Raw genomic sequence first — 12,643 nt, 5'->3', positions numbered from 1 at the left:
TACATATGTATAAAAATAAATCCAAAAGGATTAAAGACTTGGAAAAACGATAAAATAAAATGATAACATTCTTGAGGTTTCCCTGGTAGCTCAGTGGCAAAGAATCCATCTGCTAATGCAGGAGACATAGGCTTGATCCCTGACACGGGAAAATCCCACATGCTCTTGAGCAACTAAGCGCATGCGCCGCCTCTATTGCGCCTGTGCTCCAGAGCCCGGGAGCTGCAACTACTGAGCACACGCGCCATACTACTGAAGCCCACACGCCGAGAGCCCGTGCTCTGCAACAGGAGAAGCCACAGCAGTGAAACCTGCGCGCTGCAACTAGGGAGCAGCCTCTGCGCACTGCAACTACAGAAAAGCTTACGCAGCACCAAAGACCCAGCACAGCCAAAAATAATTTTTTTTTAATGACAACATTCTTAGAAGAAAACCTATAAACAAGCTATAATCCCTCAGAATAGGAAAAAATTCTTAACCAAGACAGGAAACCCAAAAGCCATTGAAAAAGACATAGTAATTATATAAAATTTAAGATGTCTAAAATTATAAAAAGCTATCATAAACAATTGGAAAATATAAATATGAGGATAAAATGCAGTGCAGATGACAAACATCTATACAGAGCTCTTTTATACATGAGTAGGGCTTCCCTTGTGGCTCATTCCCCCACTGCCAATGCAGGAGACACAGGTTTGCTCCCTGGGTTGGGAAGATCCCCTGGAGAAGGGAAGGGCCACACACTCCAATATTCTTGCCTGGGAAATCCCATGGACAGGGGAACCTGGGGGGCTACGGTCCATGGGGTTGCAAGAGTTGGAGATAACTTCAGCAACTAAACCAACCAACCAAAAAAAGATAAACAGCCCAACAATAATATGAGCTAAAGACAAGATTAACCAATTCAGAGGCATGTCCAATCCAATTTCAACCTATAAATCAATATTCAAACATACTTGCAGTAAGGAAGGCAAATTAAATTTTGCCATCAAAGGCAAAAACCAAAAGGTGATGCACTTTCAGGGTATTGTTGGCAGAGACTAAGAAGAGATGGTGCTCTTGACCATTGCTTGTGAAAATATCAACAATAACAATCTTAGTAAGCAATCTGACAAAATTGATGATAACTAAAATTTTTTTAAAACTTTAAAATTATGTAATACATGAAATTTAAAAACTGTAAGTGAAAAAAGTACACATTTAAAATGAAAAAATAACCAATGAAAATATGCCAATAACTATGACATCTTTATTTCACTCTTGCATTTCAATGAATTCAGCTTTAAGTCTAGACTCAAATTTCCTGTTTCAAAAAAACTTTGCAAATATTATTCTAGTTTTGCTGTTTAAAATATCAGATGAGCTGAGCCCTGAAGAACTGATGGTTTCAAATAATGGTGGTGGTGAAGACTCTTGAGAGTCCCTTGGACTGCAAGGAGATTAATCAATCCTAAAGGAAACCAACCATGAATATTTACTGGAAGGCCTGATGCTGAAGCTCCAATATTTTGGCCACCTGATGTGAACAGCTGACTCATTGGAAAAGACCATGATGCTGGGAAAGACTGAGGGCAGGAGGAACAGGGGACAACAGAGGATGAGATTGTTGGATGGCATCACTAACTCAGTGGACATGAGTTAGTGAATTTAAGCAAACTCTGGGAGATAGTGAAGGACAGGGAAGCCTGGCATGCTGCAGTCCATGGGATCGAAAAGAATTGGAACACAACTTAGTGACTGAACAAGTACTGCTATTTAAAATGTCAGATGTGAATCTAATTTCATTCCTCTATAGATGGTCTGCTGCTTTCTTTCTGGAATTGATTCCTTGCTCCTAAATTTCACTTTACTGTATCATGTTGATATTTTCCCTTTTCTCTCTCATGTTGGTACACAATAAGACCATTTAACCTTTAATCGTGGCAAAATTTCAATTAGCAATTCCTCAAATGTTTAACTTGATTTTTTTTCATTTAGAAGCCCTACTAATCAGATGTTGGCGATGATTCTATTTTTCATGTCCTTCAACATTTTTTTCATTCTTACAATTATTTGTTCCCTTCTCAATGCCTCTGGGAATGTTTCAAAATCCACTCCATCTCATCAATTCACACATTGATTGCATTCATGCAACCCATGAGTTAAGTTTTTTCCATTATATCTTATTGGTTCTTTTTTATAACTTCTTGCCCCTGTCTAATGTTTCCAGTGCCCTCCCATATGCCATTGAGAATATTTATTATGGTTGTTGTGAGCTCTTGTTTCTCTAGCTCATTACTTCTGTTCCCTCTGGAAGTAGTTGCTCAGTTTGTGATCTCTCCTTTACATCAGTGTTGCTCAAAGGTCTAGTTTTTTCTGTTCCTTTTGGAGCATTAGCTATAGTTTTTATATTAAGTTCTGAGTTCCATCTATATCCCAGTTGCTTTCGAGGCTTTGAGTCCAAAATTAAACTCAAAGGAAGAAAACCACAATTGCTTTAAGTTCCCTATCCTGACTCTGCTTTGGCATAAATGAGACATAATGTCCTCAAGAATTAGCCTGGTCTTAGTTTTTTCATTTTCAGTAGTCCTAGACTAGGTCATAGATCTACCAACCATTTTCCATTTGTTTATGGAAAGAGTTACAGCATTCCAGGTATAGGAGAGATAGCAAGGACTCAGAATGGCAAATCACTATGGAAAATGCCATTATTTCCAAAATTTCTTGGAACCTTAATCCTCTGTGATTATTACTGTAAATCTTATTTTCCTCACTCTCCTTCATGGACTTGCATAATTTTTTAATTTCAAAAATATTAAAATTTACTTTTGAGGATTTCTTAACTGAACTGACCCTGAAGATAACTAGAGAGCTCTCTTGGGTTTTATTAAACCAGTTTGACTATAGCTGATCTAAAAATATAACAGAAATTGGCATGTTCTGTGGAATTATTTCTGTTTTGCCTCCCTGTTCTTAATATATCAATATTTGTATCTTACCAGACATCTATACAGATGTCTAGCCTTTTCTTTTGATCTGACATTTACTTATTCAACAACTGTTTGTTGAACACTTGCATATTATTGTTCTAGTTGTCAGGTGCCCAAAAAGAAAGACACAGTCCCTGCCTTCACAGAGCATTAGAGTCTAACAAAGAATCCAGATTGAATGCGGGTTCTGTTATAGCAGGGATTTCTTCCTATGTTGTTTTCCAGTATATCTCAGGTACCCAGGTCAGTGTAAATATTGACTGCATATTAAATGAGTAAACTATTGACCCTTATGACAAGTGGGTTGAGTGTTATGGTGGGAAAGTGCAAGTGTCATGGAGTATATAAACAAGAGGCTTTACCTGCTCTGGGGGGATCATACAGAATTAGTTCTCCAACTGTTGGAGCCCTCCCTTTAGGGTGTTTTATGCAGGCTTAGCTAAACAAGCAGCATCCAGTTCCTATTCAGGCTGCCCGGCCATTATATACATGGAGGCCTGAGCCACCTTGGATTTTTCAGTATTAATTTCAGTAAATGACAAGTTAGACGAACTGCTTAATAATATCACGTGTTTACAGAAACAACAGAAGAATCAGTTTAACAATGCCTATTTGCGTTTCTTGCTTCTTGCCTGCCCGTGCCTACACCCCATTTTCTTTTCTAACCTGCAGATGAAGGAGCTTCCATGCATCCTTGTGATGATACATACTGTGGACCTTTCCCAGAATCTGAGCCGGAAGTGAAAGCTGTAGCTAACTTCCTCCGAAAACACAGGAAGCACATCACAGCTTACCTATCTTTTCACGCATATGCTCAGATGTTGCTGTATCCATATTCTTACAAGTATGCAACAATCCCCAATTTTAGCTGTGTGGTAAGTACTTGAAGCTGAATATGTGTGTTGGGCTTCATGCTTTTCTAATGCTAAGATGGTCCTATGTAATGATGCAACAAGCATTGTGTATATATATATACACACACTATACTATATATACTATACTATACTATATATATATACTATATAGTTATATAGTATAACGTATAGTATAGTTATATAGTATATGTATAACTATAGTTATACATATATATAGTTATATAGATATAGTACATATATAGTATATATATATATATACAGTAACTATTATATATATATACTATATACTATACTATATATATAACTATATAGTATATATAGCCACATATATATAACATATACATTAAGAAAGATCTTAATCATATACAGTAACTATTATTATCCTCATTTTACAGATGAGGAAACTGAAACCTAAACATACTAAATAATTAAAATAAGAACACACCGCTACTCATTGTCATACCCAGGATTCACTCCAAATCTAGCTCTAATGTTGTTGCTTTTAACCACTGTGCTACACTGCTTCTCAAATGCTATCATTTGAAACTATTTACTTTCTTACCACATGTTATTTAGAAAATGTCAGGATAGATTTGATTGTTTTACAGCTTCGGTCGCATATGCAGGAGTGTAATTAACTTTATTGAGTAAATAATTGTTCATAAATTATGGTCTGACTCTCATTAATTAAAAGCAAGTTTTAATTTATAAGTGCTATTCGCTTAATGCTACTAAGTCTCTGGGCATGTATCTGACAAGTTGGTGCTTAGAATGAACAGCTTTTCAAGCGTGAGATTACTTGAAAGTGAAAGAGCAGAGTTCCTTCCTCTCCTCATCTCAGAAACCCAACAAGCTATCCACTACAGGAATTAATTCCTTGTAAATGAGTCTGGTTCCGAGCCTATTGTATCTAGAGGCCAATGAAGTTCAAAGCCAGGCCAAGCTAATAGATAGTGTTACAAGTAAGGAACAAGGAGGGAGAAGGGATTGGGAGGGGGCATAGGCAGGCTTTGGGTTGCTGTTGATGTTCTGTTCTTTGTCTGGATGCTGGATGCACACTGGATGAGTGTGTGCAACTTGTGATCCTTCATCAAGCTATAAATTTAATTTGTATACACTTCTGTAAGTATGTTACACTTAAAGTTTTTTTCATAAAAGCATCCCCTTTCTTCCTATACCTCAATCTCCAAATCCTGCATCTGTTGCTTGGGGTTGCAGGAATCCCTGACCTAGATATCCAGGACCTAGGAGGAATGAGGAACATGAGGTGGTCAGAAGGTGGTCTGGGGAAGGCTTGTTTCCTATCCAAAAGAGGAACTCTGTTCTTAGCATTTTGTGCAAGAATTCTGAGCAAATTCTCTCTCTTGAGAAATACTGTAAAGGTGGGAGTGATGCTAGATGGTGCTATTCTTCAGCTCCTCAGTGGATCAAAGACGCTTTTCATTTTCAGTGTTAGTGACCTGGCAGCCTAGCACCTTGTACTGCAATATTTCTATAGGCAATTGTTCATCCCTTTCTAAATTGGGCACAGCGTCTGTTTGTATCCTCACGACTGATTATATAGAATATGCAATGTATTCAAACTATCACATGAGGATGGTCTCCATATTTTGAATTTATTTTCCTACCAGCAGTTAAATTACTTTCTTTTTGTCTTGGATTAGAGGATATGGTATGAAAATTGGATCGGTGGTTCACAGCCAGTGATGAACTCTCCTCCCAAGGGACACTGGACAATGTTAGGGACATTTTTTGATTGCCACCACAGGGGTGGAAGATGTTACTGGCATCTAGTGGGTAGAGGCCAAGGATGCTATGAAATATCCTACATTACACAGGACAGTCTTCCACAGCAAAGAGCAATTCAGTCCAAACTGTCAGCAGTAACCCTATTGAGAAATCCTGTTCGTGGGTTGCAGATAAGCTAAATCGCTAAAACCAAGATTACAGTTCTCAGAAACTAGATAGTCTGTGAATGTTAACCAGAAACCATTCAATTCTGTTCAACTTGTTCAAAAGCATTCCATCAATATGTAGGAGTCTGTGGTTCTGCTAACGTATTTAGGTCATGAAGATCTTTTTTTTTTTAACTTTTAAAAAATGATTATTATTTTTGGCCATGCTATGCCACAGCATGTGGCACATGAGATCTTAGTTCCTTAACTGGGGTTGGAACCTGTACCCTCTGCACTGGGAGCATGGAGTCTTAACCACCAGGTTGCCAGAGAAGTCCCCAAACTTGCTTTAAATATAAAAATATTTAAAGAACAAATATACTCCTTACTTAGCTGAGATCCAATAAAGGAGGCCTGGGTCCTTCTGAACAACTGGGGGGAAAAAAGCAATGGAGAAAGGAAGAATCACTTAAACTCGTCTAAATAGATGCCACCCTGGAAAATAATTCTTAGAAAATTTGATGAAGTTTCTACTCTGTGGAAGGAATATGCCTAAACCTCTTATCAACATACACCCCAGTCGCAGAAGTCCAGTGATCACAAAAGGCTAAAACTATGTTTTGTGAAAACAGGCAGAGTGGTTATCTTTTTTTTTTTTTCTCAATAGTTTTTTTTTCCCCCCTTGGGTTTAGTCATCTGAAATAATAAGGGAAAAAGGTCTGCTCATATCAGAATGCAGTAATCTTCTAAATGTAGAAATATCTGCCCTTGCCATGGACTATTGCTGAGGCCATTGGAGAAAATGCTAAGTCTTTGCACATTCTCCATAAAGATACCTCATTATGGTGTTTACATTCCTATTCTGTTGGCTCCCACGCACAGAATGTCATCATCAGGGAGATCAATAATAAATGTTTGTCAGGTCCTACTGCCTGGTCCCTAAATAGCCCTGTGTAGCGTTTGCTGCAAATGCTGCTCTCTGCATCCCAGAGGTAAGCGAGAACAGCAGGCTGAAGCCGGGCCCAACATACAACACCGCGTTGCCCAGAGTGCTTCAGTGTGCTGCATTCAATTATTCACAGGCAAGTGGAAATGGGAGAGTCATATACCAGTCTCAGCATACTTCTTTTCCCCTCACTGGTCACTCAATATGTCTCTAACTCCTTGTTGAAACTAGTCCTTTCACACCATTTGAAAATGTTTTCACAGGGTAGTCTTTATCATTTGAGTTCATCTTAGGCTATTCACCTTTAGGTATTTTGATGGCATTTATTTTTCCTGCTTTTTGGCATAGGTAGGAAGTTCCACCTTAGAATTTCTATATCTTAGCCACACCTGGCTGAGCTCTGCCAGAGGAGTGTGTAACCTTAGAAGTCAGGAAGCATTCTGAAAGTGTTTCCATTCCCACGAAGGATAAACACACAGAACAAGAGGAGTCACTGAATTAAAGGGTTTGAGAACTGATTCAAATGGGTTTTAACTACCTTGAACCTAGCCACTGAAGTATGTACTTAAGGACTGATAAGATTATCTTGATGCTCTTGCAGATCTATGCTTATTCAACATACATGCAAGAAATAGTGATTAAGGGGACTTCCCTCATGGCCCAGTGACAAAGACTCCATGCTTTCCCTGCAGGGGGCGCAGGTTCCATCCCTGGTCAGGAAACTAAGATCTCTCATGCTGTGTGCCTAAAAAACAAAAATTTTAATTAAAATAATCTATTTTTTTAATTTCTCTTAAAAACAGTGATTAAGCATCTGTTATATACAACCATGTTGCTAAATGGTGTGTATGTAGCTATGAGTAAGACTGACATGAGCTCTGCGCTGTCGAGCATTTTGTAATTTATAGAAATGCTGTCTCTGAACTAGTTCGAAATAAAGAGGGCAGAACACTAAATCAGTCTCGGAAGATGTCTTTATTTCAACCCAACCATTCTGTGCAGTGTAACCCCAGTCTGACCACTGAACCTTGATGAGCCTTCCTTTCCTTGTCTATATATGGAAATATTACTGATCACTGGCTCACTGTAGAAATTAAGGGAAATAGTGTGCTCTAAAACATATTGCAAAATGCAATATGCAACAAAGAATAACAATATTACTATTACATACAGCTATTCATCAGTGTGCCCAGAGTTCTCTAAATTGAGTACTGATAATGCTCAGACAACATGTCGGTGTTTCTAAAGGTTTCAATGCAGTGATGTATGTGATATAATTTCTCCATTTAAATTAATAGGAATCTGCAGCTTATAAGGCTGTGAATGCACTTCGGTCAGTTCATGGGGTACAGTACCGATACGGGCCTGCCTCCAGCACATTGTGTAAGTTTCCTTTGGATGCTGTGTTGGAATCATCTCTTGAACCAATATCCTGTGTAATGACTTCCCTTTAAAAAAAAGAGAGAGAGAAAATACGTTCCCCACTCCCCAAAATGAAATTTTTGACTACCAAATTAGCCAAGGAAGACAGAAGTTTATGTCTGACTAGTTTTACGCTGCTTGATAGAAATGACTGTCCCAATTCAAATAAATCCTACACAGAGAATATGCTAAGCACATAATAAAGACTACAGAGTTGAACTGAGATCTCATGACAGTACAAAGTACCCACATGGGCTCCTTAAGCAGGTGTAACTCCTGTGAAATGGTAATGGGCCTTGAGAAGAAAATGAAGTAATGTTTCAGCTCTGAAAGAGCTTCCTTTTTATCCCTTTCCTTCACCATTCTTGTTGTGACATTCTGTTTCTTACATAACACCGTCAACTGAATTTCTTCTTGAACGGTAATTAAAATATCTCCTATTTCATGTGAAATAAAGAGTAACAAGTTCTTTCCAGTATATGGACATAACTTGGATGTATATAGAACCAGGAGACATGGATTCTAGTCTTAATTCTGCCACTAGTTAGATGGAATCCTGACAAAGACGATAATCCTGGGCTTCAGTTTGCACGACTGATGCATGAGGAATGGGACTAGGTCCTTTCCCATAGTCTTTCAAACTCTGCAATTCATTAACAGACTTCTCTGGTGACCCAGTGGTTAAAAATCTGCCTGCCGATGCCAGGGACACAGGTTTAATCCAGGAAGATCCCAAATGCCTTAGGCCAACTAGGCCAAGTGTCCCAACCACTGAAGCCTGAGCACCTAGTGCCTGGGAGCCACGAGAGATGCCACCACAATGAGAGGTCCACACACCACAGGAGAAGACCCCACTCTCCACAACTAGAGAGCCCATGTACAAAGACCCAGTGTAGCCGAAAATAAATTTAAAAGTAAAATTCATTGACTATATGATTTAGAAAATCTAGTGAGAAACCATATATTCCTGAATATCTAGTGTCATTCTAGAAGCTCACCATGATCATATAGTGGATCATATAATGTACATTATATGTGGGTGTACAGACATTGACATTCAATTATACTTTTCAATGAGCTAGCAGATTTCTCAATTTCTTTAATTTATCCATTATAACCAATTTATCCATTTCTAACCAATCACTTCTTCAGCCTTCAGAAGAAATGCTTGGCTTGTTAATTAACATTGTTTATAAGTTTATCCTGGTAATGGTGATATCTTAAGTATCAGAAATAATTTTTTTTAAGTTAATGATCATTGGTCTATTGCTGACCTTTCTATAACTGTCTTTTAAAAGAGCCACTTTGAAAGGGGAAATATAGTATTTTTAAAAATCACATTACCAGTTAATGCCAATACAATATATATTAACAATCTAAAAACATTAATTTTTAAAAAGCCTTACTCACAGTTCACCTTTCAGCTTGGTATTAAGACAGTCATAGTGTTATATTTACTGAGAGCAACCTGTTACCATAGAAATGAGGCTGTCATATCGCCATGATGTAAGGGTTGGCAAATATTGTCTCTGACTTCGGCTACTATGGCTACTATTTGCAGTTCCAGTGACTGACTCTAACCCAGAGGGACAAGGAAGCCGCAGCCTATCTTCTGGCCCCAACTGAAGCAAAGGGGTCCTTGGAAACAGCAGAGTCATTTGATTGTCATCGTCATGTAATTCTGGCTAACTTGTCCTAGCAAAAATGGCATCAAAAAGTGGTATCATTTGAGAGGCAAAATTTTAAAATAATGGTGTTATGTTAGGCTGGATCATATAAACTTCAGGAAGAAGTATATAAAGATTCTTCTATGAAAAATTATTCATTTATGAGTTAATTACTAAAAGCATGTTATGCTAAAAACTGCATACTAGGCACTTTGGGGTTAAAGGTACTAAACAGTAACACCAAATGCATCCTGATTGCTTTAATTTTCAAAACAACTCTATGCAGGAGGTACTATGATCCCTTTTTCAAAAGGAAGACTGAGGCACAGAGAATCCCAGAAGGTGCTGGGATTGGACACAGTACAAGCCCACAGTGTGGGCTTTCAGTTCTGTGCCGGAAAGCTGGAGTGTGTAAGGTCACAGAAGCCAGAAGGAGAGAGTTGCCAGAATGGACTATCAGCTAGGTTAAATGCTGCTGAGAGACTAAAAGTGTGATCTGAGCAAGGAAAAAACAAAAAAGGAGATTAGGCCCCGCTGTCAGAGGTGACCTTCAAGAACAAAGGCTTCATAGTCTGGTAGAGGCAAGAAGCAGATTGAAAGTGGTTGAGGATGTAGAAGCAACATATATAGATTATCTTTTGAGAGCTAAACAAAAGAAAGAAGAAAAAGAAGATAATATATAATAGGGATCTTGAGAAGGAAGTGCTCTAAGGAAGTAGGGCTGGGACAGTTTGGTCAATGAGGATGCAAGAGAAGGGGTGGTCTATTAGCAAAACAAGGTCCTGGAGAAGGGACCCTCTCACTACCAGAGAAGGCAACAAAAAATAGTATCAGACAATGTCACGTGTAAAAGACAGCAGCATTTCTTCCTGAGCTAGGATAAAGGTGAAGAGTGGGATGGAAGCAGAGGAGGTGCTGAGTTAACTACCGATGATGAGAGTGGAAACAGTGATAAAGTAAGGGGCGGGGCCAGAAGAGAATGACGAAGGGTCTGTAAGTGAAGGTCTAGAAAAAGGCACCTATAATACCATTGGTAATGGAGAAAAACCTCAGAATGAATGAATTTACAACAACAGATTTTCTCCATCTCCCTATTGAGATCGAAAATGGAAAAACTGGACTTCGGAATTGAGAATTAGTAAATCAAAAGCAGAAAAGGGCTAGAAAAGAAGGGTCTAGTGAGAAATTTAGTGGTGTAATTCATAGTCGGCTAGAGAGTTCAATGAAATTCTAAGAAGCCTGTGGGCAGTCTTAGAAACTGCAATAAGTAAAGGCAAAGAACAAGTTCATCAGGAGTGAAAAACAGGGGATATAGAAGAAATGAGGTTTTCTGAGATCAGAATTTCAATATTCTAGAGCGGAATGCCTGCCGAGCCTCAATTCTAGACCTTGGAAGAGAAGAAAAAAGCCCACAATATGGGTATGTTTCTTGGTGAATGAAGTGAGGGTGGAGAGAAATGATATTGAAGTTGAAGCTGAGAAATTGAGGTCATTGTACTGGAAAAGCATTGCTGCGTAGACTAGATCCTCCAAGAGCAAAGTTTTCATAAATGTCAGAGGCAAGAACCAGACTGAAAGTGGCTAGGATGATTTATGATGATAGCAGGTATGATTTATAAGTTCCATGAGCTCAATGTTAAGGAACTCTGGTTAAATTGCTCCTGTTGAAAGGGTATTTAAGTGGAAAGATTTAGTATAGCTTAGTAAGCAAGTACTATATATACATTTTGAAAATTACATACTCTAGTGAAGTTGACATTTTTTTTTTTAACTTTTAGATGTGAGTTCTGGTAGCTCAATGGATTGGGCCTACAAAAATGGAATACCCTACACGTTTGCTTTTGAACTACGTGACACTGGGCATTTTGGCTTTTTACTCCCAGAGACACTCATCAAACCCACCTGTACAGAGACCATGCTGGCTGTGAAGAATATCACAATGCACCTACTAAAGAAGTGCCCCTGAACCACCCCAAGGGGCAGGTCAACCACCAGAAAGAGCCGATTCTGTGCAAGATTCATGTGAAAGTGGGTGGATATTGTTACAACTGCTGAGAGGGAACCTAACTGTGGACTTTAAAATCTTCTCATGCAATCCCATTCTCTGTGGCAATTAAAAAAATGGTTAAAATATATATATATAGCCTACTTTGTTGTAAGAGAAGACATCCATTTTCTATCCATTTACAGTCTTATTTGTTTAAGTGGGGAGGGGATGTTTTCTGATTTGTCTCAAGAAATGTACAAATTGGGGATTCTACTTCAATAAATCTCATGTTCTCAATTAAAATCTAGGCTACTAATCATGTTTTATCACTTGGTTCTCATGTAAAATGAAAATTTTAGAATGGAAAGAAATATATTTCTTAATATCATAAATATACAGGCTAATAAGACCTCAGATTATTCATATCACCTGCTGGCATTAGTGCACCAAACACCTATAAAGATGTAGCAAGGAAGGGCAGTTATGTTCAGACTTTAAGAATTCCACTTAAAAAAAAATAGAGTAAACATTAATTGAGGAGCCACACAGTGTTAAGAGCTTTACACTTACTAGCAATCTCACCAATTCCTCAAATACTATTGGGTTTCCCTGGTGGCTCAGAATCTGCAGTCCCAGCTCCTGCAATGCAGAAGACCTGGGTTTGATCTCTGGGTCAGGAAGATCCCCTGGAGAAGGGAATGGCTACCCATTCTAGTACTCTTGCCTGGAGAATTTCATGGACGAGGAGCCCGGCAGGCTACAGTCCATGGGGTCACAAAGAGACAGACAGAGTGAGTGACCTTTCACTTTCAGACACGACTGTCATTCCCATTTTTCAAATGAGGAAATTGTGGTTTAAAAGGATGATATCAAGCAGGGGGT

At 38.5% G+C, this 12,643-nt stretch overlaps 1 protein-coding gene and 1 long non-coding RNA gene across 3 annotated transcripts in view; one reads left to right on the top strand and one right to left on the bottom strand.

Moving 5' to 3' along the window:
- Window positions 1-9,653, bottom strand: part of LOC112449514 (uncharacterized) — a 157,220-nt gene extending 147,567 nt beyond the window's left edge. The window contains exon 1 of the long non-coding RNA XR_003038069.2: window positions 9,518-9,653. This is a non-coding gene — a long non-coding RNA (uncharacterized lncRNA). The remainder of the gene's footprint in view (window positions 1-9,517) is intronic.
- The window catches only part of CPA6 (carboxypeptidase A6), a 294,891-nt gene extending 282,827 nt beyond the window's left edge, over window positions 1-12,064 (top strand). For both annotated transcript variants that reach the window (XM_025001830.2, XM_003586889.6), the window contains 3 exons: window positions 3,642-3,844; window positions 7,984-8,068; window positions 11,553-12,064. In XM_025001830.2, coding sequence (XP_024857598.1) covers window positions 3,642-3,844; window positions 7,984-8,068; window positions 11,553-11,740 — 476 coding nt within the window. In that variant the 3' untranslated portion in view covers window positions 11,741-12,064. The remainder of the gene's footprint in view (window positions 1-3,641; window positions 3,845-7,983; window positions 8,069-11,552) is intronic.
- Window positions 12,065-12,643: the final 579 nt, after the last annotated feature.

This window comes from Bos taurus, chromosome 14 (genome assembly GCF_002263795.3).
Source record: "Bos taurus isolate L1 Dominette 01449 registration number 42190680 breed Hereford chromosome 14, ARS-UCD2.0, whole genome shotgun sequence".
Lineage (NCBI taxonomy): Eukaryota > Metazoa > Chordata > Mammalia > Artiodactyla > Bovidae > Bos > Bos taurus.
Note: the sequence above shows the minus strand (reverse complement) of the source record. Positions and strands in the feature narration are given on the sequence as shown.